This window comes from Ostrinia furnacalis, unplaced genomic scaffold (assembly GCF_004193835.3).
Source record: "Ostrinia furnacalis isolate ACB-3 unplaced genomic scaffold, ASM419383v2 OfSCF2396, whole genome shotgun sequence".
Classification (NCBI taxonomy): domain Eukaryota; kingdom Metazoa; phylum Arthropoda; class Insecta; order Lepidoptera; family Crambidae; genus Ostrinia; species Ostrinia furnacalis.
In genome coordinates this window covers 189,325-216,375 of record NW_021132635.1, presented here as the reverse complement: position 1 = coordinate 216,375, position 27,051 = coordinate 189,325, and the positions used below count along the sequence as shown (strand labels likewise).

General features: G+C 39.0%; 1 protein-coding gene across 5 annotated transcripts in view; it reads left to right on the top strand.

The window, feature by feature from the left end:
* Positions 1-27,051, top strand: part of f (espin protein forked) — an 81,942-nt gene that overhangs the window by 14,300 nt on the left and 40,591 nt on the right. For 3 of the 5 annotated variants that reach the window (XM_028308237.1, XM_028308235.1, XM_028308233.1), the window contains 9 exons: positions 4,663-4,753; positions 5,077-5,169; positions 7,805-7,987; positions 14,779-14,880; positions 15,795-16,008; positions 22,946-23,116; positions 24,150-24,288; positions 24,835-24,921; positions 26,306-26,408. In XM_028308237.1, the coding sequence (XP_028164038.1) occupies positions 4,663-4,753; positions 5,077-5,169; positions 7,805-7,987; positions 14,779-14,880; positions 15,795-16,008; positions 22,946-23,116; positions 24,150-24,288; positions 24,835-24,921; positions 26,306-26,408 (1,183 nt within the window). Of the gene's footprint in view, positions 1-4,662; positions 4,847-5,076; positions 5,170-7,804; positions 7,988-14,778; positions 14,881-15,794; positions 16,009-22,945; positions 23,117-24,149; positions 24,289-24,834; positions 24,922-26,305; positions 26,409-27,051 lie in introns of all 5 variants that reach the window. The other 2 variants (XM_028308236.1, XM_028308234.1) reach the window with 1 other exon arrangement.

The window sequence follows — 27,051 nt, the reverse complement described above, 5'->3', positions numbered from 1 at the left end:
GTGTTTAATTTATGAAATTTTGAGAAAAAATCTAGCTAATATAGAGAAGCAGTATAAATCATGCTTTTTGTCACATAAAGAGCAGAAACAATTGCAAAAAAATGGCACTAAATGCGACAGAGAGTATGATTTACAACGCTTGTTCTTTGATCTTTAATTGCTTATAATGAGATTGTAAAAACGCCAAGCTAATTTAAAGAAGTGGTTGGGTTGTTTCTAAACACCTTCTCTTTTGAAGGTGCGTGCAATCTATGATGAATTTAGCTTGTAAATATTAAAAATTACGTATATTTCACGCCAGTAGAAGCTGTCAGTTTGTCCATTAAATATAGCCGAATGCCACTAACATCTATGTATTTATAGTGATCTAGTACTCGTATAAATCTATCTTTGGGTGCAAAATAATGCTACAATATTGTGTTCCGAAATTGCTCTCGATGCAAAACTTGACAGAGCTTTGTTATGCTAGACAAGGCAAGTATTTGACCACAATCGCACCTGGTGTTAAGTGAGATGCAGTCTAGGATGGTACATATCTGCCCTGTAAGTGCCTATTCACTCTCGCCTTGAAAACGCCCGGATTATTGTGTTCAGGAAATACAGCAGCAGGCAGCGAATTCCAGCCCCTAGCTATTCGCATTATAAACGAGTCGTCGAAACGCTTAGTGCGAGCTGGTGGAATGCTATAAGTTCAATCACTGTTTGACTTGATTTTTGTCACTAAATTTCCAGTTCTTACTGTCTCCGGCTGTTACTACAGTACTACTTTGGACTGTTACTGTCTCTAGCAGCTAGATTTATCCACTTGTGGCCCCATTTAATGGTGACTATTTATGGTCTTAACTATTTATTAATTTACTTGATGTAGCTTCCACACCATAACTTATAAATCAATCAGTACTTTACACGCTCGAATAAATTTGTGATGTTACTAGAAATTGCACTCGCAGTTAATATGATAGAATCTATGGAGCACGCAAATGTCAAATATTGTTACAAAAACCTCGCCATTTTTTGCAAAAGTCAGGCTAGTTAGTAAGTACTTATACCACAGTTATTTGATAACGGTAAAATCTTATGTAATATTATAACCTTAAACTTATAAACGCAAAAGTACTTACATACTTGATACTTGTGTAGATAGAGTCAGGTAGTGAGTAAGACGTATGCCACACTTATGCTTACAAAAATCTGTCTATTCAGCTAATAGATATGGTGTATGGGCTCATACATCTGCTGTAATTTCTACTGCAATTGTAAAATGTTCAATCCATGCACCATATAACCTAACTCGAACACTTACGCGAAGATCTCTCACAGCATTCAAAAGTAATACCCTAAGAAAAACATTGTCGTAAGTAAAAAAAAGCAGTTGATTTAAAACATGGGACAAGGAAGTACAAGTCACTAACACATACAAACTTATCTTTCAAACATCTATGAAAAACAATAGCTACGTACTTTCTATGTATATCAAACATTAGATTGCATGTCATCTAAAAGTACAAAAAGCCGTGAATCTAAACTGAAAACGTTCGTATGTTGAAGCATAAAACATCTACAAATGACTGTTAAAAGTTACTTGTGTTGTACAAATATTATCACTAATTAATTGTTAAGGAAATGTCGTTTCTTCTTCTTCTTCCTTAATTACACAGAATTTAGAAGTTACCTACAACATATCCGTGGAAAGGCACGATTGCTTTCAGTGAGAGCCGAGAAAATAAAAGTGAAATATGAGAGATCGATACATTGCGATAGCGATTCGTGACTCGAGTTATCGGCTTTACGATTATGATAATGTTCATTATGCCTATAATGTCCCGATGTAGAGTCGCAAGAAAAATGATTTTTTTGCTGCTCAGAGATATGTATCTTTACCAATTGGAAAATCAACACTACAGTGTGCCTACCATGAGTTTACGTTAGGTGTGCTCGCTAGCGACTGCGTAAAAAATGACATTTAAATGTATGACATATTGTGCAGCGCCCCTAGCGGCTACTTTCAAGAAATAAAATCTTCATAGAATTTTTTGACGTATTCGCTAGCGAGCTCACCTATCGTAAACTCATGGTAGGCACACAGTACTGTGATGTCATTAACGATCACAAAGTAAGACAAAATTAAATAAATTATTAAAATTTCTTAGCGAATAGAGTCGCTTCTCAAACTAAATTTCGTGGTTTCGAGTCCCGCCTTAGGCAGTTCGATTTTTTCAAGTTGTTTATTTAAAATTAAATTACTTACTTCAATTTCAGATAGGTAATAATAATAATAAATAATAATAAATCTTTGGACAATTTCACACAGCGCCAGCTAGCCCCAAAGTAAGCAACTTAATGCTTGTGTTATGGGTGCTAGCTTAACGGATATACTACTTATATACTTTTTTTTTTAAATACATACATATTATACATAGTAACACCAAGACCCGTCACAGAAATTAAAATTCATCATTTCAATTTCTGCCCGGCCGGGAATCGAACCCGGGACCTCTCGGCATAGTAGTCCGTTCTGAACCACTACACCAAACGGCCGGTAAGAAATTAAACTAAATACTTTTACCTACCTACATAATAATACTCGTATAATACATTACAATGAAATGTAAATATGTATTCTTTAATGAGACCGAAACTGTACTTACTCGTAGGTATTCAATTGTTTATGTTTATTTTTTTACTGATTGGTTTATTTAGCTGTGATTATTTTTTGTCACTGATTGGTTGTTAACAGTACATAAAATTTGAGTTTTTCAAGACATGTCAAGCCACAAAGTCACCAACAATATGTGCTGAAACAATAAATAAGAAAATGTTCCTCGCTTTTTCTAGAGAAAAAACATAGGAAAAAGTCTTTACTGCTACGTTATAATGAATCGTACGTCTGTAAACTAACTTTCATTACTTTTAATTACCATTTAAAATAAATAAGTGCACTTTCAAAACCATAAATCTAACTTTGAGAAGCAATTACAAGTGCAACTGTTTCTAAGAAATCCAATCTATTTTAAACAAAGATAAAAGTCGTCGATAAATACCTTTACTGGACAGAAAGATTGCAAAGATTACTTACAGTCAGCTACATAAAAAAAACTGAACAATTAGGAAAATTGAGCTTACTCGTAGTTACAATCGAGACCATGTCATTCTTTTGTTCTCACCGTTACAACTCCCATGTAGCCAGGATATGCAGCTTGAAGCTTTTTTTTTGGACAATTTCACACACCGCCATCTAGCTTCAAAGTAAGCAACTAATATGTTTGTGTTATGGGAGCGCCAATAGAAACCCAAGAGAATGAGCCAGGCAAAGAAGAAGGTATCTTGTTTTTATAGCTGACTGTACCAAAACACGTTTCTGACGCGTCTCTACGCAAAACCTCCTAATACTATTGTTATAGTTTTCTCCCACGAGATCTTATCTCATCATTCGGATATTACAAAGTTGTTTAATTGTCCAAGTAATATTGTAGTAATAACTTCATAATGTTACGTGGTTTTACGTAAGTTGTCAATGAGAACCGAATTGTGTCAGTTTTGGAGTTAGTAGTCGCAATTTCTGGACGCTGCGCTTGTTAGTGATTGGTATTTGAGTTTAGTTAGCACTTGCTTTTGCCAGTGCCTTTGTCTACGTAAAATTTAGTTTACTTGACACTTATCGTTATAATTTAGTCAATTATCCCACTAATACTATAAAGTTTAATCAAAATTCGTTCAGTACTTTTTGCGTGAAGTATCAAAGATTCTTCTCAGCACCTAGCTCACTTATTGTCCCGAAGCAATGGTAGGGTTAACACTGGGACGTGTAAAAATGCTTTTTAAAAACCTACTTGCAAAAATAAAATGAATTTCATGATTTTTTTAATGAAACATACATCTATTCATTCATCCGTTCTCTAATTATAACCGCAAGTATTTTTACTTAAATTAGTCAAGTCACTTTTTATAAATCTGCATCGATTTTATATCAATAAAAAACCGTTTACATTTCGTAAGCATCGACTAAATGCTTTTTCGATCGGCGCTACTTTTTCTGATAGTTCAAATTAGCCGTGACCCACTCTACTGTACGCCACTCTCAATTTCTCAGGAAGTTTTACGTGGTTTTATGTATTGAAGGTTGTTTCCTAAAATGGTTGCGTAAGAGTGTTTCAATTTGTAGAATATCTAGCGCGTGTGGATTAGTTAGAAACTACAATTTAGTTTGCCTGAGTTTTAGTTAGTACTACGTTCAGTTTTATCATGTTTATCTGTCAGTGTAGTATTCCTAACATTAGAAGATTTGCAAGGTGTCGTAATTCAATGCAATGGTCTTTTTATTGCTTCACTAAGTCGGAGGACGTCTATTCTAACACCCGTACCTATTCACAAAAATTACTATGAGGTCTCACAGTGCGCGTGACGCACAGTGTGACACACGAACCAATCACTATTCAACGCAGTGCGTTCGATTTGGCATCGTTTGTGAATACGGGCGTAAGTCTGATAACTAACATTAGGTACTGGTTTTTGCCCTTATTCAATTATTATTCCTGTAAGTTGAATTTTATGGTCTGGACTCGAGAAATAATTAGAACTTCTTGTGAAGAGTAACATAAGAATGAGCACTTTGCCTTTAAGCGTTTCTTTTGATCTAACTAACCACTTCTGTTTTATCCACAGCGCCAACACAGCGATGGACAATGACGTCACGCCGGTCTACCTCGCGGCGCAGGAAGGGCACCTGGCGGTTCTCAAGTACCTGGTGCTGGAGGCGGGAGGAAGGCTGGACGCGCGAGCGAGGGACGGCATGCTGCCTATACACGCGGCTGCCCAGACTGGCTGCTTGGACTGCGTCAAATGGATGGTAAGTCTACCTATTTGCCAGTGGACACAATGACGTCACGTTGGTCTACCTTAGATACTTGTTCTGGAGGCGGGAGGAAGGCTAGATGCTCGAACGAGGGACGGCATGCTGCCTATACACGCGGCTGCGCAGACCGGCTGCTTGGACTGCGTCAAATGGATGGTAAGTCTACTTATTTGGCCATGGATACACTGATATTAGATGGTCTACCTTAGGTACTTCTTCTGGAGGCGGGAGGAAGGCTGGACGCTCGAGCGAGGGACGGCATGCTGCCTATACACGCGGCTGCGCAGACCGGCTGCTTGGACTGCGTCAAATGGATGGTAAGTCTACTTATTGGATAGTACATTTTTAACTACGACTCTGTGCCGCAAAGGCTGAAAAGCCGAAGCAATTTTGTAAAAAGGGGTCTCCTTCATGACGATCGGTCAAAAGATGCAGGTTATGGCGGGAGAGAGCTGATCTTTCCTGCCCTTTTGTCCCTATGTTTTTGTTATTCCTCTGCCTGGATATGAGGTTTACCTGGAAGTCTTTAAATAGACTTCGGACGCAGGTCGGCCGTAGTAAGGACAACTGTTCAGGTGGGGATTCTTGGATGGCTGAAACTTGAAGGCAGGTGCGGTTATTCCCCAGTCGATGAAGCACATGATTTTGTGCTCTGAGTGCCCGAGCAACTGCACACAGGAGCATTTAATGAATGCTGCTGGCAACGCTACTCTTTTACCGAAGTTTTGGACTGACACTATGTAGGTTTGTTGTCGACACGACAAGAAGAAGAAGAAGTAGATATGATCTATGACGTCACGCTGATCTATCTACCTTAGGGACGTACTAGAAGCGGGAGGGAAGCTAGAGACACGCAGATTGTGTCAAATGGATGGCGAGTCTGTTCTTGCCCAGTGGTCATACTGACTTTACGCTGGTCTACCTTAGATAGCTGGAGACAGGCTGTTTGGACATTGTCAAATATGTAATTTATTGCATAGCCCCCCTATTTATTTTACCTTGCCAAGAGCATGCAGGGTTCATGTCTAATTTGACTGGACTATAAGTAGATGGAGTAAATTAATACTTCGCTACGGAAATAAATCTCCAAATCATTTAACTTTCCTCCCCTGTGGAAATTATTAAGAACTCTACCATAATAAGAAAATGCATTTCCTCAATTCTACATGATTGTGTGGTCATCACAACGAGTGTGGTACGAGCAAATCCATAGCAAGCGGTGTTTTTCGCACCATGACGGCGCGTGCGCACGATTGAACTGTTTAATCTTAGGGCTATCACAATTTAATTAAAATTGTTTGCAAATGTTTTGATAGATTTTTGTTAATTTTCATAGGTAAGTACTGTAATTTATTGAGATGTAAAGGGTATGCGGCTTAATGATAACAAGAAGTTTGGCTTACCAACCGCTACAAGATGAAAATGTTCACAAAATATGCGTTATGATGTTATATAAAATGTTGTTAAATATAAAATCTACAACCTATGTGTTCCTTCACTTAGTTAAATTAAAAAAAAATGTGGTTTAAGCTAGCTATCCGAAGATTTAAGTATCTCCTGTAAGCAAAATGTCCCAGAAGTCCCTTGAAAAAATCTGGAATACAAATATTCTTCTCTCAATTTTTTGAGAAAGTAAATTAAGCTTATTTCCATAACTGGCAACCCTACGATTGCGGACCTGCGCACGAGTGTGCGTTTCCTCGGATTATGCGCTCATTGGTCGGAGGTGATTGAACTTGCAGATTTTCTCTCACATCAGTTGCTCGCTACAATTTGTTTCTTCATTGTTACGTTTATAACAGAAATCGATCAGCCGCAGTAATTCTAGTAAGAAGTTACATAATTGTAGTATGTTCACAAGATAGTATATTTTGATTGATAGCGTATATTGCGTTGTAGTTGATTAATGTGATGTAATGCTTGAACAAGTTGTAGAAATGTAAAAATAATATGTTTAAGTGCAAACTCTCGTTTAGTTTCGTGAAAATTGTAGTTTATGTTTTTGATTATGTTTGAAATGGTTTCCACACTCATAAAAAAGGACAAGGAATGAAAGTTTAAAACAAACAAAGGGGTTCAATTACTTTAAGTACCTATCAAAAAAATGTATTAAACCAACACGTAGGTGTATTATCCCAACTATCCCAATCCCAACTAATATTATAAATGCGAAAGTAACTCTGTCTGTCTGTCTGTCTGTCTGTTACGCTTTCCCGCTTAAACCTCGCAACCGATTTTGATGAAATTTGGCATAGAGATAGTTTGAGTCCCGGGAAAGAACATAGGATAGTTTTTATCCCGGTTTTTGAAACAGGGACGCGCGCGATAAAGTTTTTCTGTGACAGACAAAATTCCACGCGAGCGAAGCCGCGGGCGGAAAGCTAGTTTACTATAAACAAGCAAGTATAATGTATGAATTAATACATTAAAAACATCCATTATGAAAAAAATATTGCTAAGAATCCGGATCAGATTCATGCAACGTCATACATATTGATGACTATCTATCTTTAACTTATGATTATAAATGCGAAAGTCCAAGTTACTGTTTATGTTGTTTGAAACGATATTATGGTGAAGATCACTGTGTCAATTTTGATGAATTTCACCAACTTATCTTATTTAGGAGATACCTACACTTTATCGTAGTGTATTTCGACCTATTAGAATATTTGTTCCTACTTTTCTTCTTTTCTTCATACTGTCTAGATGGATTGACAGTCACTTCTCCATCCACCGAAGAATGAGAGTTGTCCTATTTTGCTCTACTAGAACCACATGAGAAATCCGTAACGTAAGAATAATCTTTTTTTGAGAAATGGTAGAATTCAGTCCAACTCCTACGTCAACTAGGATTTATACCTATTCCAAAATTATAAAAAAAATACTGGATGATTTAAAATTTTTCTACTTATGAATACGAACTCACCATAATCTCTTGTCTCTTTCTAGATCGTAGAGCGAGGCGTGGACCCCAACGCGAGGGACGGAGACGGGGCTACGCCCCTCCACTTCGCGGCGTCTCGAGGACATCTGTCCACGGTGCGCTGGCTGCTGCGGCATGGTGCTAGGCTGCACCTAGACAGACATGGGAAGAGCCCTATCAATGATGCTGCGGAAAATCATCACCTAGAGGTTAGTAAATAAAGGGGACAATAGCTTGACCGTGTTGGGCGGCATGAGGCTGCACCTGGACAGGCACGGAAAGTCTCCTATCAATGATGCTGCGGCATATCATCATCTAGAGGTTTGGTACATAACGATGACAATGGCTTGACTATGTCAGTGTCAAACGGCGCAGGGCATGAATGATGCTGCATAAAATCATCATCTAGAGGTTAGTAGTCTGCCAATTCGAGGGGGTAACCTCCTCGCAACTGGACTTACTGTAGTAGGTAGTACATAGGTTCATCCTACGACAAGTATGCCTACTTATCTTGGCTGGAAGGTTAACAGGACGACTGTAGAGTACGATGTAGTTTTGCAAGAATAATATTAGAAAGAAAGAAAATAATTTTATTTGAGTTAATGTATTCGGAGTCCGAGGGAGGGATGAACAAATGGAATGAAAAAAATCTTAAATTATATTCTTATGGAGCCTTTTATTTATGTCTTATTGTACTTATGCAGTAGAGGTTCATTAAATCTGCCACTAGGTTGTTGTTACGATTACGACCCACACGATAAAAGATGATATGGTGATGTTAAAGTTTATGATCACAAGTATGTATAAGATTTTGCACCATGTCGGATTGTGATTTAGTAATTGTAGCCTAACAGCTCAGAAACCTGTCAGCTCTGAAAGGTGTTACAGCTGGAACCGTTACATAACCGGCCAGACATCGATATATTTTCTAAATTGACAAATAGCTCAACAAATCTTCTTCACAGGCAGATATCAATCGGAATGTTACGACAGACTTGTCGGTGCATCGCTATTTTTAACAGATGAATTGATGCAAACGATAACATTTTTTCACGATGATGACAGTTTAAAAGATTTTAGAAACACAAACGGGTGTCATAGGACTTGTTCTTCTATTTAACTTTATAAGACTTGTTGTTCTATTCAATAAAGTTGTTGTAATTGACGAAATGTGTTGATAGTAAACCTAGTACAATAATAAAAAACATGAAGGACATTTCAAGACGCAATATCTACTTACGCGCCAAAAGGCAAAGCTATGGTAAGAATAGTATTTTAGAAGTAAAAATGTGTCACACCTGTCTGCATCAATTTACTAATCACGTTACTGGCTACATTTAAATAAATAAATGGCAAATCGAACAAAAAACAAGTCCAAAAAGGGTATCTAAATAAATCGCGAGATCTTTAAATACACTCGCGAGCAAAAGTATGGAATCACTTACATGAAGTTGTTTCCACGCGAACTTGTGTACTAACGAATTTGTTAGGAACAAAAAAAGTGGCACCATTTTAAAGATTAAACTTTTATCTTTAAATTGATACCAAATTCATTTAAATCACACCAGTATTTTAAAAGATATCCCGGCTGATGTGAAGAAGTAACGAAAAAGACATGTATGAACTGTTTGATACGTCGCGAGTTGCGGCCTATTTACCCCCTATAAAAGCACGCGTTTTCGGATTTTTGCTTTCACACGTTGATTCATACACATCTCCGCTTCTTTTGACACTTTACCTGGGATTCTACACCTTCAGAAGCAGCACAAATCGTTGCACTATTGCAAGAAGGGCTCAGCCAGCGGGCTGTCGCACGTCAGCGCCACATAAGCCAGTCCTGGGTTTCGAAAGTTTCAAGACGCTTTCGGGAGACTAGTGGCTTTATCCCGAGACCAAGTTCTGAACAGCGCCGGTGCACATCGCAGAGGGAAGACCGTTTTTTCATGTCAACCTCTCTATGAAATCGTCATTTGACTGGAATCGATGTCCATCAAGAGCTCAGAAATGTTCGTAAGATAGCTGTTAGCGAGTGGACAGTTCGTCTAAGATATAAGCAATAGAATTTAACTCCAAAAAGGCCTGCCACAGGCTCGAAACTGACGGCAGGTCACCGATAAGCACGCTTTCAATTTGCTCGTACACATCTCGATGTTAAGTCGAGCAAGCCACCCCCATAAGCCACTGTTTCAGCGAACCAGCACTGCACAAATCGCTCCTCAGGCCGCCTATAAACCCGACCTCTTCGACTGCTGCCCTGCAAACACAGTTTGCATTCATCGGAGAACAGAACTCGCCTCCATTACTCGCCTTCCCATCGAGATGTGTACGAGCAAATTGAAAGGGTGCTTATCGGTGACCTGCCGTCAGTTTCGAGCCTATGGCAGGCCTTTTTGGAGTCAAATTCTATTGCTTATATCTTAGACGAACTGTCCACTCGCTAACAGCTATCTTACGAACATTTCTGAGCTCTTGATGGACATCGATTCCAGTCAAATGACGATTTCATAGAGAGGTTGACATGAAAAAACGGTCTTCCCTCTGCGATGTGCGCCGGCGCTGTTCAGAACTTGGTCTCGGGATAAAGCCACTAGTCTCCCGAAAGCGTCTTGAAACTTTCGAAACCCAGGACTGGCTTATGTGGCGCTGACGTGCGACAGCCCGCTGGCTGAGCCCTTCTTGCAATAGTGCAACGATTTGTGCTGCTTCTGAAGGTGTAGAATCCCAGGTAAAGTGTCAAAAGAAGCGGAGATGTGTATGAATCAACGTGTGAAAGCAAAAATCCGAAAACGCGTGCTTTTATAGGGGGTAAATAGGCCGCAACTCGCGACGTATCAAACAGTTCATACATGTCTTTTTCGTTACTTCTTCACATCAGCCGGGATATCTTTTTAAATACTGGTGTGATTTAAATGAATTTGGTATCAATTTAAAGATAAAAGTTTAATCTTTAAAATGGTGCCACTTTTTTTGTTCCTAACAAATTCGTTAGTACACAAGTTCGCGTGGAAACAACTTCATGTAAGTGATTCCATAGTTTTGCTCGCGAGTGTAGTATCTAGTTTAGTGTCCTTTCAAATTAGTGCTGATAAATCTATTTCAACTGAGAGGATGACCTTGCCATCTGGTGCTTAAAAATCTGACTCGATCATTAGCGGTGACCTTATGTCATTCTAGTTGGTAACACTTTTACATTATGTTTTATCTTCACTCTACTGGACTATACTTGACCTTGTTATTTGTTTAAAACACTCGTGGTTAAATAAATGAGCATTTTTGCTGCCCCTAATTACCTGTTTAGGTAGTTAACCTGCAAGAGTCTGATGCTACAATAAAATGTGACCTTTCTTTTGAATAACAGCCAGTTTGGGGCAGTAGGTATACAAAACGACAAAACTAAAACTAAAGTGAGTTGTACGGATTGCGGTACATTTCAGTTGAACAGAGCAAGTGTTCGGATCGAAATTATGGGTTAAGATATTTCCTATGGTTAGAAAATCGGTAAACAGAAAATATTCACTCCATAATAAGCTCTATTCATAATTTTTGATATGACTTTCTTTCGGTCGAATTTTAACCTTCTTCTCCACAACAAACAAACTTCTCTTGTAGTGAAACATACCTACAGTGAATAAAATGAATATGTTAATGATCCGTAAACAACAAAGTGTTGATGTTTACTTGAAGTATAGACAGGTGAAATGAGTAATAGCTGTGGTAATAGTGGCTCTATGGTTATGAATGAACTCTTTGTATTCATTATTTCCTTTTGGTTGGTAATAAATAGGCCGCTGTCAATGCAATGTGTAGTTACTAAGTATTACCACCCAATTCACATAATATCGAGAACACTTCTCAAATATAGAGTTATACTATTGACCTAATACATATTACTATTATGTGGTATTACTGTAAAATATGAGCATTAAGCGGTGATTTTAATAGTTAACATAATGCTAATGTCAAATCAATCATCCCAAAGTGAGACTGAAAAGGCATTTACTGGGCAAGTATAGATATGCACCACCCTAGACTGCATCTCACTTAATGTCAGGTGTGATTGGGGTCAAATACCAACCTGTCTTTTGTTGCATAAAAACGTTTTGCAAATCGTGAAACTCATAACTTTTTCTATAGTTTTTGGCAAAAGGAATAAACAAATACACGGAATAAACAAACATAGTTAAATACCAGAACTGAAGCCCTCAACTTGACCGCCTCACCCCGGAATCGAATCTCACTCTCTACACCAAGACCCATCGCTAACACACGGTACAAAACTACCCGCGTAACGCCACATACTCGTATGTTTCATAATCCCGATAACTCATTGTCTTTAATTACTAGGAAGTCAAAGAGTCGACTATAAACAAAGACCTTTGTAATTGAAACACCTTGCAATTACACGAATCACTTTCCACTTGTCTATGGCCAGGTAATCGGTCCACACAATGGCAAGCTCGCGTTTGGAAAGTACATGTTTTCTCTACGTTACAGTCTGATGGGTGAGCCGGGTTATTTGAATGTAGATTATGCATGGTAATTAAGCTTAAGGCATTTTTGGGTTCGTTCGTTCGTTTCAGCCAAATGACGTCCACTGCTGGACAAAGGCCTCCCCCAACGTTTTCCACAATGAACGGTCCTGCGCTGCCCGCATCCAGGCTCTTCCCGCGACCTTTAGCAGATCGTCGGTCCACCTAGTAGGAGGCCTGCCCACGCTACGTTTTCCAGCCCGTGGTCGCCACTCGAGAACTTTCCTGCCCCAACGGCCATCGTCTCTACGAGCTATGTGCCCCGCCCACTGCCACTTGATTTTAGCAATTCTGCGAGCTATGTCGGTTACTTTGGTTCTCCTGCGGATCTCCTCATTTCTGATTCGATCACGCAGGGAAACTCCGAGCATAGCCCGCTCCATCGCCCTTTGGGTGACCTTGAGCCTTCTTATGAGGCCCATAGTAAGCGACCACGTTTCGGATCCATATGTCAACACTGTTGCACCCACTCCTCTGAAGGTTGGAGACTCTACACTCGAAGTTGTCGACAATTATGTATACCTGGGACAAACAGTCCAGTTAGGTAGGTCCAACTTCGAGAAAGAGGTCAATCGTCGAATCCAACTCGGATTTTTGGGTCTGGTCTGGAAATAATTGACCAGTGAAAAAAAATGTTTTATGAGTATTTCTATTAACCCTTCAAGCTCCGCGAATCGAGACATAGATAAATCAATCGTTACGCGGTTTTATGCGACCGCTTGGGGTTTGATGGGCTAACTGAATATGTATAGAGCAGAAAAGGGAGTTTCTCACTCGATTTGGTGAAGGCCACGGAAATGTTTGAGCCTCCCCCAAGGATTGATCGACAAGAAAACAAAAGGAATTTTCCCACTTTTGAAAAACGCAACGACCCCTGCAATATACCTACGATCGAATGTTAAAGAGTGCAAACTAAATGAACCAGAACTGGTTCAAACTTTGCATTGAACATGTTAAACAAATTAGTCACAGAAATTCGTTACAGGAAACTGTTAAACTGTTACTGAAAATTATCGTTGATATTGTGCAGAATTTTTTTTAAACTATTTTAATACGTTTTATAAATATAACAGCGGCATAACTGATTTTCTTTGAAATATAAACATGATCTTGGTGCTAAGATAAAAGAAATATAATTTTGTAAAGACAGAAAGCCGTGTGGTGACACAGTACAATACATTTGTCACCAACCCCTACTCTTCCCGCGGGTATCGTAAGAGGCGACTTAGGGACTACACATCAAACAGAGAACGGGCAGCAGCGCTCTCTGAAAAACATCAATCTTGTAAACTAAGATCTCCAACCCGCCTGTCATGCGTGGGGATTACAGCAAAAGCTTCCACTATAGTGGAGGAGGCTCAAAGTCCAACAGTGGACTGTAAAGGGTTGTTGATGATGATGATGATGAAAGACAAAAAGGTAATTTAATCACGATAGGACATTTCCAAGCTAGTACAAAACAAGTCAGACAACTTGATAAGACAATAACAAATAAAGTTTCTATCGATTTTGAAACAAGCTGGAATAAAAATGTATTTGCATAAAACACTGTAAATGCATAACAAATCATGCATGCATATACTCATGCTCGTGTTAATTCAGTTGCCTATTTATCTGTAGGCATATTTCAAATAAATTACGAGTATAAAATACATTTCGTAACGTCTTGAATTACATATAATATCAAAGTAAAAAAGAATAACAAATTAAATAACACTCAATTCAATTATTTATTAATTAAAAGAGTCAATTCGATAAATTCACAATATTTATGATAACTTTCATTACTTTATTTTAGACGTTTGAATATCTACGACCTACCAAAAAAAATTAACTACTATGTTAATTTTTTTCAATAGGTATGCAGTACGCTGAGTAATTTTTACAAGATAGGTTTATTACGATTAAGTCCATTGAGGTTTGTGTAACTTCGAACGCCTAATATTGTTCTTCTGGTTAATTTCGTTGCGGGTCCAATGACAGTTTAGTTTTCACCCGGGACAAAATTGACTTTTACTGGTTGTTTTTATTGAAGGTCAAGCTGTAGATAGGTATTGGCTACACAGGAGTTGCAGCGGTGGGAATGATGGGTAGTCCCGTATATCTTGATAGACCAGTCAGTAAACTGTAGTTTTTTATGTATTCTTCTTCGTCGCTACACTCCTGCCAGAGTGGTCATGGTCGTCACACTCGGTCCGGTGGCAAGTCTCACAATCCGTCGCCATTCCTCCCGCACTGCAGCCTTTCTTGTGCACTCGTGGAGTGGACCATTGAGTGCGGTTTTGACCTGGTCAGTCCAGCGCATGGGCGACCTGCTGCGCGCTCTTGTGTCCTCCACCTTCCCCTGCACAAATCGTTCAACAGAAGCGACATCTCCACGTGTAATATGGCCAAAAAAAGTGAGAATACGACTTTGGACGATATGAAAATTACAAAGTACAAAGTATTAAATGAACGTTGTTTGTCAACAGTGCCTGAACGTGTTGGTGGCGGCCGGCGCGGGCGCAGACAGCAAGCAGCTCTCCGCGTATAAAGCGGTGCACTCCTGCGCATGCACGCCTGGTGATGCACGAGTAAGTATAGTAATTTAATGTCAGTAAATATCCGTACAAGACTGATGTACTTGAAAATCCTCCTAACTGTCCTGAACTAAATTCAACAACAAATTGTTACTAATCTAGAAATCAACAACAAATTTCTAGATTCTCCTTATTATTCTCAACCTTTCTTAGTTCGTAGAGTCCTACATAAATTGGTCTCTCAAAATGCAAATGATTATTTTTTTGGGTTAACAACAATCTTCCCTATTCAAACTCCTACGTAAAGAAGTATAACTCTTTCGACCCAGACTTATTAAACGCATCTACTACGAGTATTTGGTCCAGGAAAAACTGACCTGAATATGGATACAAAAAGTCACAACATGTTACAAAATAGGTATTGTGGAGACACAGCTAGCCATTTCTTTATAAAAAAGAATCGTTCCTTAAATAATTAACTTTTTTAAAAAATAAAACCGACTTCAAATGCGTGAACACAAAAAAAAACTAAAAATTAAAAATATTGCGTATAAAAAAGTTCATCCCCAATTTTCCACCCTTGGGGGTGAAATATTTTCTTCAAATTCGCATGAAACCACCTTTTTGAAAATACCTATTCAACAAAAAAATAATCGTTCAAATTGATTTATAATCGGCGGAGATATTGCGTATAAAAAAGTTCATCCCCAATTTTCCACCCTTGGGGGTTGTTTTTTCTATTATTAAATTTAAATGGGACCACCCTTGAGGTATTACCTATACGCCGAAAAAAGATTTGTTCAAATCGGTTCATAATTGGCGGAGTAATCGCGTAACAAACATAGAAAAAAAAAAACATACGGGTCGAATTGAGAACCTCCTCCTTTTTTGAAGTCGGTTGAAAAGAAACTAGGTTAAAAACTACTGCATAATTTGGTTTGCTTTAATCACAAAAAATCTGATTCCAGTGCGCCCTTCCCAACTGCATCAATGCGAACAGTCCCCGCTCGCCCTTCTACCTGCACGCTCCAGAGCGGGAACGCCGAGGGTCCCTGCCTTCCACCATCGGCTCCATCAGCTCGGCTCGCTCGGGACCTGCAGACGGACTGTATGTCAACCCCATGCAGAGGGCCACTTCCACCAGTGCGACACATCATAGTTCTTCGGGAGAGGAGAGTTCAGGTTAGTCTTCTTTTTGATGTAGCTTATAATGATGAAATTCTAATTATTCTTCTTCTTTTCGTGTCGACAACAAACCTACATAGTGTCAGCCCAAAACTCCGTCACAAGAGTGGCGTTGTCAGCAGCACTCATCAAATCCTCCTTCATCAAATTCTAATTATTATTTGATATTATGAGAGAAGAGTTCAGGCCAGTAAATCTCTTTTTTATTTTGGTAATGATGAAAGTTTCTTTGCTCATATATTGATATATTGGATGGATTATATTATCTCACCATGTATACCTACTACAGGAGGACTACGCTTTCTAATTTACCAGAGCAATTGGGTGATTTGGCCTGCAGTCCCTACGATAGCCAGTTGGGCATGAGAGGCCTGTTGTTCGCATATTTTTCTGATAGTCGCCTTTTATGACTTCCACGGGAAGTGTAGTGGTGTAGTGGTAGCGGTGGTGGTGGTGATTTTCACTCTGATGGAACTACATGGCTATACCTATACCACGTGTACAGTAACCAGAGTAAATAAAAATGAGTAGGTCATCTTCATAGAAACGCCCGAGCGCGGTTTGTATGTGAGCGCGCCCATAGGTACGTATGCGGCGCGCACGCACACACTGACAAAATTTAGCGTTGATTAGCGGTGAGTTGCCCCGAATTTTGTCAAATGTCAATGTGTGCGTGCGCGCCGCATACGTATTGGCGCGCGCTCACATACAAACCGCGCTCGGTGCGTTTCTATGAAGTTGACCTACTCATTTGTATTTACTATGGTAACACGTCAGGGGGCTGACGAATGAAGGAATGTAACGCTAGTAAAGGTATAATCAGAGTCATTAGCGGTCACGAAGAATCTTGTTACATCACTAGCACAATTTATGACCTGGTCACCTGATGATGACCATATTGACCAATCTAACCCAGGGTATTCTTTTGTGCAGTTTGAATGGTGATTTATTTCATTAGTGTCGACACCGCCTTCCCCTTCATATTTGTTTTAAGTAACTGTCTTCACCATAGGTTGTCTGTAAGAGATCGCTTCATAGCGATAAGACCGCACTAGTTGTAGGTACCTTGTGTGTTCCTTTTGTTTCTGTTCTGTTCTTTGGTGTGCAATAAAGAGTATTTATTATTATTATTATTTGTATCTCTCCTGTGGATAAGCACGGTGCGGAGGCCGGTCCTTTTGGATGGCGTTCATGGGGATACAGATCCAACACGAAGAGGCCCCTTCGAGATACGATAATGTGTTAGGATGTGTACACCTAGCGGATACTATCTCTGCCTGCACTATTGAGGAGATACAGCCAAAGTCAGCACCCGCTAAGTGCATTATTATTATTATCAATTGTCTTTTCAGTCATGTCTGTTATTTCTGTAGGTACCCCATGGGTTGCTAAATTCGTTGCGGGTTCCAAGACAAAACCTAAGCCATTCCTCAACCTACACAACCTTCATTGGTTGGGATTTATTGGAGGCCAAACTGTAGATCCTGGATGTACACGATCGCTAGATGGCGCTGTGTGAAATTGTTCATGTACATCAGCGGTTCCCAAACTTATTTTGTCTACTGCCCACTTTGAGAATAAATTCTTTTTAGCGCCCCCATTTGTAGTAGAGTGTCGAGTGCTCAGTCGGTGTCTAAGAGTCCTCGTAGTAGATGACGCCTCCCAAGCCTCTACACGACGTCCCAATTTTTTTTTCTGGGTCTCTTACCGCCCCCCTTTAAGCCTGCAGCGCCCACAAGGGGGCGTTATCGCCCACTTTGGGAAAGACTGATGTACATGATCGCTAGATGGCGCTGTGTGAAATTGTTCAAATATGTTTATTTATTTATACATGAGTTGCAGTAGTAAGATTAGTTCCGTTGGTGGATTTTGGGTTTCGATGAATCGTGACATTTATTTGTAGGTTTTCCTTATTGACGAGATTGATGATTTGACACGATTTTAATGCATTTTTCAGCAGAGTTTAACAATTGCTCCTCCTGCACATTTAACAATTGTTAGTCGATTGTTAAATGTGCAGGAGGATTATTGGATTTGTCAAACGTCATGGAAAGTACCAGTCGTCGATATGATTCTTTTAAAATAAAGCCGCCGACACCGCCAAGCGGGCTTGTTGTGTAGAGTCCTTTGGGAAAACAGGAAGCAAAGTATGCAATCCAGTATGTGTATGTTCACCAAAATAGTCGAGCGGCGGCGGGGACCGAACCCGCGTTCCCCGGATCACGAGTCGGCCAGTCCGACCAAAAAAATTATCTCTTTCCACCATAGAAAACTGAGGATATTATTATCTCCTGAGCAACATTGGATTCATTAGCTCAGTGCTCTCTCATAGGTTGTACAGACCACAAAACATCTTATTTAGTTGTAATAGGGGCGAATTTGAAACAAAAATGTATAGTCTGATATGCTATCGTATCCGTAGATCTTTGGCAAATGAGAATTCAGCTTTACTATCAGTATAAATAAATAGTCCATGTTACATGCTATTGAAAGCTTAGCTTCAATGTTAGTTTAATTGGTTTCCAAGATAGTTACAAGGTGCACAAGATCGTCTGTGATCTTCGAAGGGAAAATAATATATTTTCATATATTTAAATTTAATGACACGAGGGGCCAGAAAAGTGTCGTACCCATTTTAATAAAAAAGTGAACATCTTCACCATACGCAATCCTAATTATTTACGGCAAATCAGTAGTGTGTTAGACAACACTAGTTGTATTGACGAGCAGAGACCATTAGCTAACTTTCAGATTACAGGCACATGAGAAAAAAATTTGTATGTAATATTTTTTAAGTAGAGCACTCTTATATTAACCATTGAATGAATCCGACACTATCCTAGCACTGCCCAACCAGCCATGAAAAAATTTACAGTTACCAGCAAAAAATGTACTCCACATCGAACGGTTCCACAATGTTATTTGAAAATATCTGAAACAAATTCTGCAAATATTTATAATACTGTACAAACTGCGTATAAAGTCTAAAATGAAGCGTTCTAGCAGATATCACGTAAACTCGAAAGCGTCTAATTGGATCGTTAACTAAATCGAGCGTAATGAACATTCCTGAACATTATTGGACGAATTTAAGGCGATCTGCAAACTCGAGACAAGTGATAAACAGTCACACAAAGATATTGAGATTTTAAGACTACATATTTTGTCTTTGTCACGTATCCCAAAGTCGCAGGGTGATGAAAACGGCGAGGAATTTATAGATTCTTCTTCATTATATTTGCGTACTTTTTGAAACTATTGGTCCATTTGTACACGTTTTTGTCGATGCTCAGCTACACGTAAGGATGCCTGATGGCTCGTTGATGTAGACGTTAGTCCAATAAATATTCGACGAAATCAGTAACAACACACAAATAAAACGAAAGTGAAAAAGAAATAAAGTGAAAAAATTTGTATTTTCCGTGGAAAGTTAGGTTGAATTCTCATTTAAGAGGTAGGTTCTGAACTACTGACTTTTTTTAAAGATTTTGCCAACACGGATCTTAAACCATGTAGGCATACTTAAATGATATTTGTAAAGACTCCATACACTCTGATAACAGTAGTGTAAATAGAGTGTGGGCAAAGTTCAGAAGCCGTCTGCACAAGCCCTAAAGTATCTTGATTCTTTATGTCTTACCCGCGAGCGTGTTAAGCAGATATGTTACCAAATAGTATTATGCATGGATTCACACTTTGTAATATAATATAAGCCGACCGACGTGTAGGCGCGAATAATCGAGCGCATCTAATAGGGCGTGAACGTCATCAGGGCTGACAATGCTCTTTTGTCAATGGAAACCATGATTCATATTCATATGGGTTTTGCCAGACAGGGCAGGCAAAACTACCGAGTAATTTTACTGAGATCAAAAGTTATAGTCTTCGTTTTTCAATGAGGTTTTTAAAAGCCCGTCACGTCTCATTTAAACTCTACCATTGCATATGGGCAAAAATGTGGTGCTAAGAAGAATCAGCGCAAGAAACTGCCACTATTGGTACATAACATGGTTAACGGGTTAATTTCGACAGATCTATGGTGTAAAATTAATATGCTATGTAAAAGTTATATTAACTACTAAAATTGTACAAAAATTACACCAGTATAAACGTATAAGAAAAAACGTTTTAAAATTAACAGCATTTCGATCACAAACTTCATAAAAATCAAAACAAACCCAAGGGATTTCCCGACATTTCCCACCGCGGCAACCCTACAACGGAAGCCATGTAGCAGGAAGCGCGCGCGCAGCTTTAGGTAACGCTTGCCGCACCACCAGCCAGTTGTTGCCCAGACGCCGCGCCGCGTGGTCGCGTTTGTACCAGTTTTCCCGATGGAAAATACGAAAAATGAACGTGATTAGCAAAAGAGATATGTGCCAGGAATGGGTGGCCAGGAGTGATTTTGTGCGATATAATGAATATGGTGTGTTTATTACATTGTGCCTTTTGTAATTGACAATTATTTTTACGATTCATTACCGATTTTTTGTTGGAAATAAAAGTTTTGTTAAAATCTTTTATAGCTTGAGTAACATGTTTATTACCGATATAAACGTCTAGATTGCTCATTAAAACTGAAAACTTAATTGTTCAAAGAGCAGTAGTAACCTTGCATCTATTACAAAATATAATTGATTTATATTGGATTAATAACAAGTGTTACCTTACGACTTTTGTTCAACAATAAAATATAAAAGAGAGAACAACACTGTGCCGTAATTCAATGACACAAACATGTACTCGTATATATAACCACTTGTTTTTCAAAATAAACCGCTACAATTATTTAAAAATCTTTTACAGGTTTTTTAAGTAAGTGTATAACGTGCATTCGTGTTCTCGTACGTTTCACGCATGATACACATGATGTAGGGGAGAGTTCGGTATATTGTACCGCCGGGTAAATTGTACCACCCTCATATTTTCGTAAAGTATTTATTGAATGTCTGTAATTGCAACACTCAGCGATACACAACTAAAATCAATTAATATCGGCCATGTGGTTTTTGCCGTGACAACAAACACGTGTGTTTTATTTTGAAAAGTATTTTTTCATTGTTTTCAAGTAACTTTTGACAATACATGTTTAGTTTGTAATTTTGTTAAATTTAATCACAAGGTGTTTCTAATATATTATTTAGAAGCATAAATTAGTGTGGATTACAATTATTTGAAACATTTTTCGGTATTTATAAGCTATATTTTTTACCGATTTTTTAAAAGCACTATCACTTAGTCGGCTAAATTGTACCATATCAAGTTGTATGGAACTTTACCAAAGGATTTTGAATTTTTTTTTAGTAAATCATATTTTGAAGTTTTAATAGCGTAGTTATGTTTGACTAACAATAAATGAAAGCAAAAGACTGGCAAAGTAGATTAGGTACAAGTGTGCGTTACGATAATTGGAATTACAAAACTTGTACCTACTCAAAATCGTGATAACGTGTAAAATAATATCGATTGTCTATGTTATTAACTACTGTTCCTTTTCGTTTCCTAATTTGTTAAGAATGTATTGTATAATATTTTGCCATAGTTTTTTTATAGGCTTGAAATTTATTGAAATCCAATTTAGTAACCCTGTGGTACAAATTATCAAACCGGTTGGCTAAATTGGACCGAAGCTCTGAACTCGTAGGTACTTTGTTGATTTGTGCTAATATACAACAATCATGTTAATTAATACTTATGAAATAGTAAGTTGAATAATGTATCTTTTATTATGTACCATGGATATTAGCAAAAACAAAAGAAAACGATGTGTAAAATGGGATTGAAAAAAACTGGTCCAAATTAGCGGACTCTCCCTTATGTTATAGGAATTGGATTACAGTTACATATCTGTAACATAACAGATGATCCCCAATGCATTACGGACTTCACAGTAACAGTAATAGTACGGATGCAAGTACGGTAATAGCTTAATTAGGTTACAGAATGTTTACTTCTAATCGGAATTTGATTACGGTTTTGTTACGTAGTATTAAGCAATATGAAGCTTGAAAAGCGACTGCCTTTACTACCATTTAACTGAATCAAACATGGCTTAAAACTTGAACGAAAGTAATTGCTTATTACTTTATGATGCTGGTGAGAGAGACATAAATGGATGAAGTGGATACATTCAAGTTTAATTAAAGATTTAATTATTACAACTCATATTCAACTGTCAATCAATAAAATAATGCGTGTTTCGTTGCGGCAATCAAATGTCATTTTACTGACAGCATTATTTAGAACCCTTTTCTTTATACTCGCAAATTGGATTTTTTAATGCGTATCAGTTCATTAAATTGCATTCTGGGCCGTACGAAAAAGCGTAAATTTATTATATTTTACCGACAAAGCAATACTTTCAGGTCTACTGTAGTTGACACACGCGTTTTTGGTAGGATTTTGGCTTGTAAAGATCTTTCATTCGTAATCCATTAAATGTTGTGATTTCTTCTCTAAATTCAAGTTGAAACCGAAACAGTAAGTTGTCATAAAATTTTAATGTACAAGTACTGGACATCCTACAACGTTATCCACTTTAAGATATTTTTGTTTGTCATCATAATAAAGTATTAGTGTGTGGAGTGTGATGAGTGTGGTGTGTGAACTACATAAACCAAGATATAGAATTGGGGCTATTCATGGATATTGAATAATAATGTTTTTAAATTAATGAATAATAAAAGAGTGCATCTTCAGATGTCATTAACAAGCCTTTTCTTGCATTTTGTATGACTATGGTGATATTTAAGATTATAACTGGATGGATGGCGGCCTGAAATACAGGGTGGCTCTAGTTGAGGCTCCAGATCGCACACTTGCTCGGAGCAACAATTGTTATCTTTATTACTATAATAATGTACCAGAATGAGTGTCTGATAAAATAAATAATTATTTATTTATTTATTATAACAATAATATCTTTCCCCCACAGCATGTTCAGCATCAGACGCTGACACTGGCAACGCGGGCGGCTGGTTCCTTCACGGGAGCACCAATTCAGGAGCCCCGGCCGCTCTGTATCAGCGCGTCAGGGACCTGTTCCATACTCGCTCGCCCGGACCCAGGGTCCCGGCGGAGGGGCAGGAGGCTCCTACTATGACTGGTGAGTGCTGTAGCTTCAGAAGATATTCAGCCAACGGCTGGCTCCTCTAAAGGAGCACCGCCTCAGGAGTCGCCGCTCTGTACCAGCGCGTCAGGGACCTGTTCCATACTCGCTCGCCCATACCCAGGGTCCCAGCGAAGGGGCAGGAGGCTCCTACTATGACTGGTGAGTACTGTAGCTTCAGACGATATTTCCCATGGGAGCAACACTCAGGAGCTCACGCAGGAGTCAGCCGGTGGCTGGCTCCTCCATGGGATCACCAACCCAGGAGCCCTGGCCGCTCTGTATCAGCGCGTCAGGGACCTGTTCCATACTCGCTCGCCCGGACCCAGGGTCCCGGCGGAGGGGCAGGAGGCTCCTACTATGACTGGTGAGTGCTGTAGCTTCAGAAAATATACTCCTGGTTCATCCAGGGGAACACCAACTCAGGAGCTCCGGTCGCTCTGTATCAGCTCAAGGACCTGTTCCATACTCACTCGCCCGGACCCAGGGTCCCGGTGGAAGGGTAGGAGGCTCCTACTATGACTGGTGAGAGCTTTATTACGTAGCTTCAGAATATTATTCATCAATTTCGACCGAATCAGAAATGAGGAGATCCTTAAACGAACTTAAGTCATTGACATAGCCCGACTGATTAGCAAGCTTAAATGACAATGGCCATGGCAGCAAGTGAAATTCTGGAATGGAGGCCAGTGGACAGGTAACTTTATAAAAATTGTAACATTTTTTTTTTAATTTCTGGAAAAGGCTTCTCCAAGGACTTCCACGTTAATCAGTCCTGTGCTGCCCGCGTCTGTTATATGTACAAGTACACGTAGAACTTTTTTTGGTAACATACGAAATCATCACCTTTGTGTCAAAGCATTGGTAGAGCCTAATAAGACATCTAATGATGCCCATAGTGCTACCATTTTACATTTATTTTTTGACGTTCATAAGGTCTAAATCTTGTTCAAAATTGAATAAAGACATTTAATTTGACCATCTTATCCATCAGTACCGTCATTACATTTGAAACTCTATTCCCTTGCAGTTAAAGCAGAAGTGCACGGCGCTACAGAGACGACGACCGTGCCGGAACAGTCTGACAGCGACAGTGGCGCCGAAGCCACGAGGCGCGACCACCACTACGAGGACATCTATATGCCTAGAGAAGAGCAGCAGAGGAGAAGGTACGGGACCACTTTCGTCCCTTGATTGAACTAAATATTGAAATTCAACCAATCAAAAAGCCCTCATCTCCATCATCATCTAGTTTAAACCTGAAATTGAATCGAGTTTTAACCTCTTAATAGCTACACACTTAATTTTCTGTGTTAGTGGTAATATGTCGTTAAAAATAAATTGAATGTCCTTGTTTATTCTTCTAAGTAAATGAATGTTTACATAGGTAAATTGACATAATATTAGTGAAGCAATCATAAACTCAAATGATATGAGAGAGAGTTCAGCATTAAAACACATACAATATAGAATCGACGCCACGATAGCCGAACGATGAAGGGGTCGGACTGGCCGACTCGTGATCGGGGAACGCGGGGAACGCGGATTCGGATGTAATGTCTGTCAAAACTTTAGAAAAACGAACAGTAGCGAGCCACCACATAATGTAAAGCTTACTCGCCTTCGTGAATTGCAAAAATATACATGTAGATCTCATAATAATGTGTTAAATTCTTATTAGAATGATGTTAAATGATGCTATTTGGTTGTTCCAGGAGTAGCTCCCGGGACTCCGGCAGCCACAGCCGGCCGGGGAGCGCTGCTCTCGTGGTAGACTACACCGCGAAAGACAACAATGACATGTAAGTCATCAAGAATTCTAAAGAACTTAGCATACCTAGTTATAGATCTTTTCTTCCACGAAGACGCGCCCCACCAATTGTTGGTTGAGGGACGCGCGGGATGCGGGGAGTTTGATCCGAGCAATCTGAACGTTATTATTGTAGTGTGCGTGTGCACTTGATTCGGTCAGTATTATTTGTATGAATCTCCAAACTGCAACGCACACTTATCCGCACCGTAACGTAAACGCCTCGCCTCACGGTTGACAGCGCGCGAAAGATGATAACATCTGTAACTTGTGAACTTCCGTTTTTCAAGCGGAACTATTAGCCATTGAACGTGCCGTCAGATGGATCACGGAATCCAACACCGTAAGAGCAACTATTCTCTCGGATAGCCACTCTGCTCTTCAAGAGTTAGCAAATGGGCAAACCACCAACAGCTTGGCAGTCATCACTCACACCTCGCGAAAGGCGATGATACGGTGATGCCTTTCAGAGTTGATAAGTCTGCTATGAACTTAAAGTAAGATGGAGCATAGTCTAAGCGTGGATTGCACCTTCTTACTTTAACTATAACAAACGACAAAAGCCTGTCAAACTCCATACAAAAACAGCGGTTAAAGTTATAGTTACGGGTAAAGTTAGGTGGTGCAACTCAGCCTTAGAGTTACGGAACTGAACTGGGGTGTGATGATGCACGCATTACGTTTAAAATGGCTAAGCTATATTTGTGTAATTTACGCAAAGATAAATAATTATCGTGTAAAGTTGTTGTTGAAGAGTGAAAATAATAATTAATTTTTTGTTCTTATTTGCGGGGGGAAATATAAAATCTAGTTCAACGTTGATCAGCAGATCCGGGTTTAACGTTGTGATTAATCGTAAAATTATTGCTACCTAATAATTGCAATGTATTTTAAAGCCTACAATTAAAAGAAGTACAAAGTACCTATAGCTTTCCCTACCATCATAATTATCCACAACATTATCAGCTGGCGCTGAAAAGAAGTGGCGGAAGAAACTCAGTCACCTAAAAACATGATACTAAAGCCCGGTCTGTGAGCACGTAGAATTTTGACCAATGACCAATTTGAAGGATGGGTAGCTAGGGGTCATTGGACAAAATTCTACGTGCTCACAGACCGGGCTTTACAAAAGAACGAGTGTTTATTTTTCAATTCTCGAGATAAATTCCAGTGAGTTCCTTTATTATGAGGATTTTTACGAGTTTTGGTAGAAATGTAACAGCAGGGTCCACAGATACCAGTAAATTTTTGAAAGTGGTCTACGAGAAAAAAGGTTCCCTGACCACTTTAAACTTAAGGGACCCGCAGACTTTAGAGCAGGTTCTGTTAGTTTTGACCAACTTGCTTCTTATACTGTGCTTATTTTTGTCCTGCAGCTCAAGCAAGGCGTACGAGGAGGTGTCCCCAGCCGTTGAGGCACAAACCAAGTCTACGATAGCCACAAAGCTGGCAGCACTCACACACAAGGCACAGAACTTCGTAAGTATATTATTTATTATACCTTTATGTACCCTGCGTGTAAGTTGAGCAGAGCACCAGAAGTTAAATGTTCCAAAAAGTACAAAAATGTAGTCATAGGGATGCAAAGTTTTTTATTTTTCACTAGCTTTTGCCCGCAGCTTCACCCGCATGAAATTTAGTTTCACAAATCGTCATAAATTATAGAATATATTATGTTATTCTGGGTTATAAAAAATAATACTGTAAAGTTTAATCAAAATCCGTTGAGTAGTTTTTACGTGAAAGAGTAACAAACAAGTTCACATCCAGAGATCCATACAAACATTCGCATTCAAAAATTTTTTTTGTTTCCATTTCGATTTCTATACTAGTTTTTCAGAAATTCTATGATTTAACTAACTAGTGTTTATTTAAGAATAATGTATAAACTTTTAAATTCGATGCATATTCCCTATTGACAGCATTCTCTGGTCATCAAACTCCTATTAACTTCTGAATAAATTCGTTGTGGGATTCAAGATGGTCAGTTATTTGTTTCACTGGACTATTCAATCTTTATTGTTTGGGAATCTAACGCCCGTATTCGCAAACATTACTATGAGAGGTCTCACAGTGCTCGTGTACGCACAGGGTGACTCACGAACCAATCACAGAACTCTAT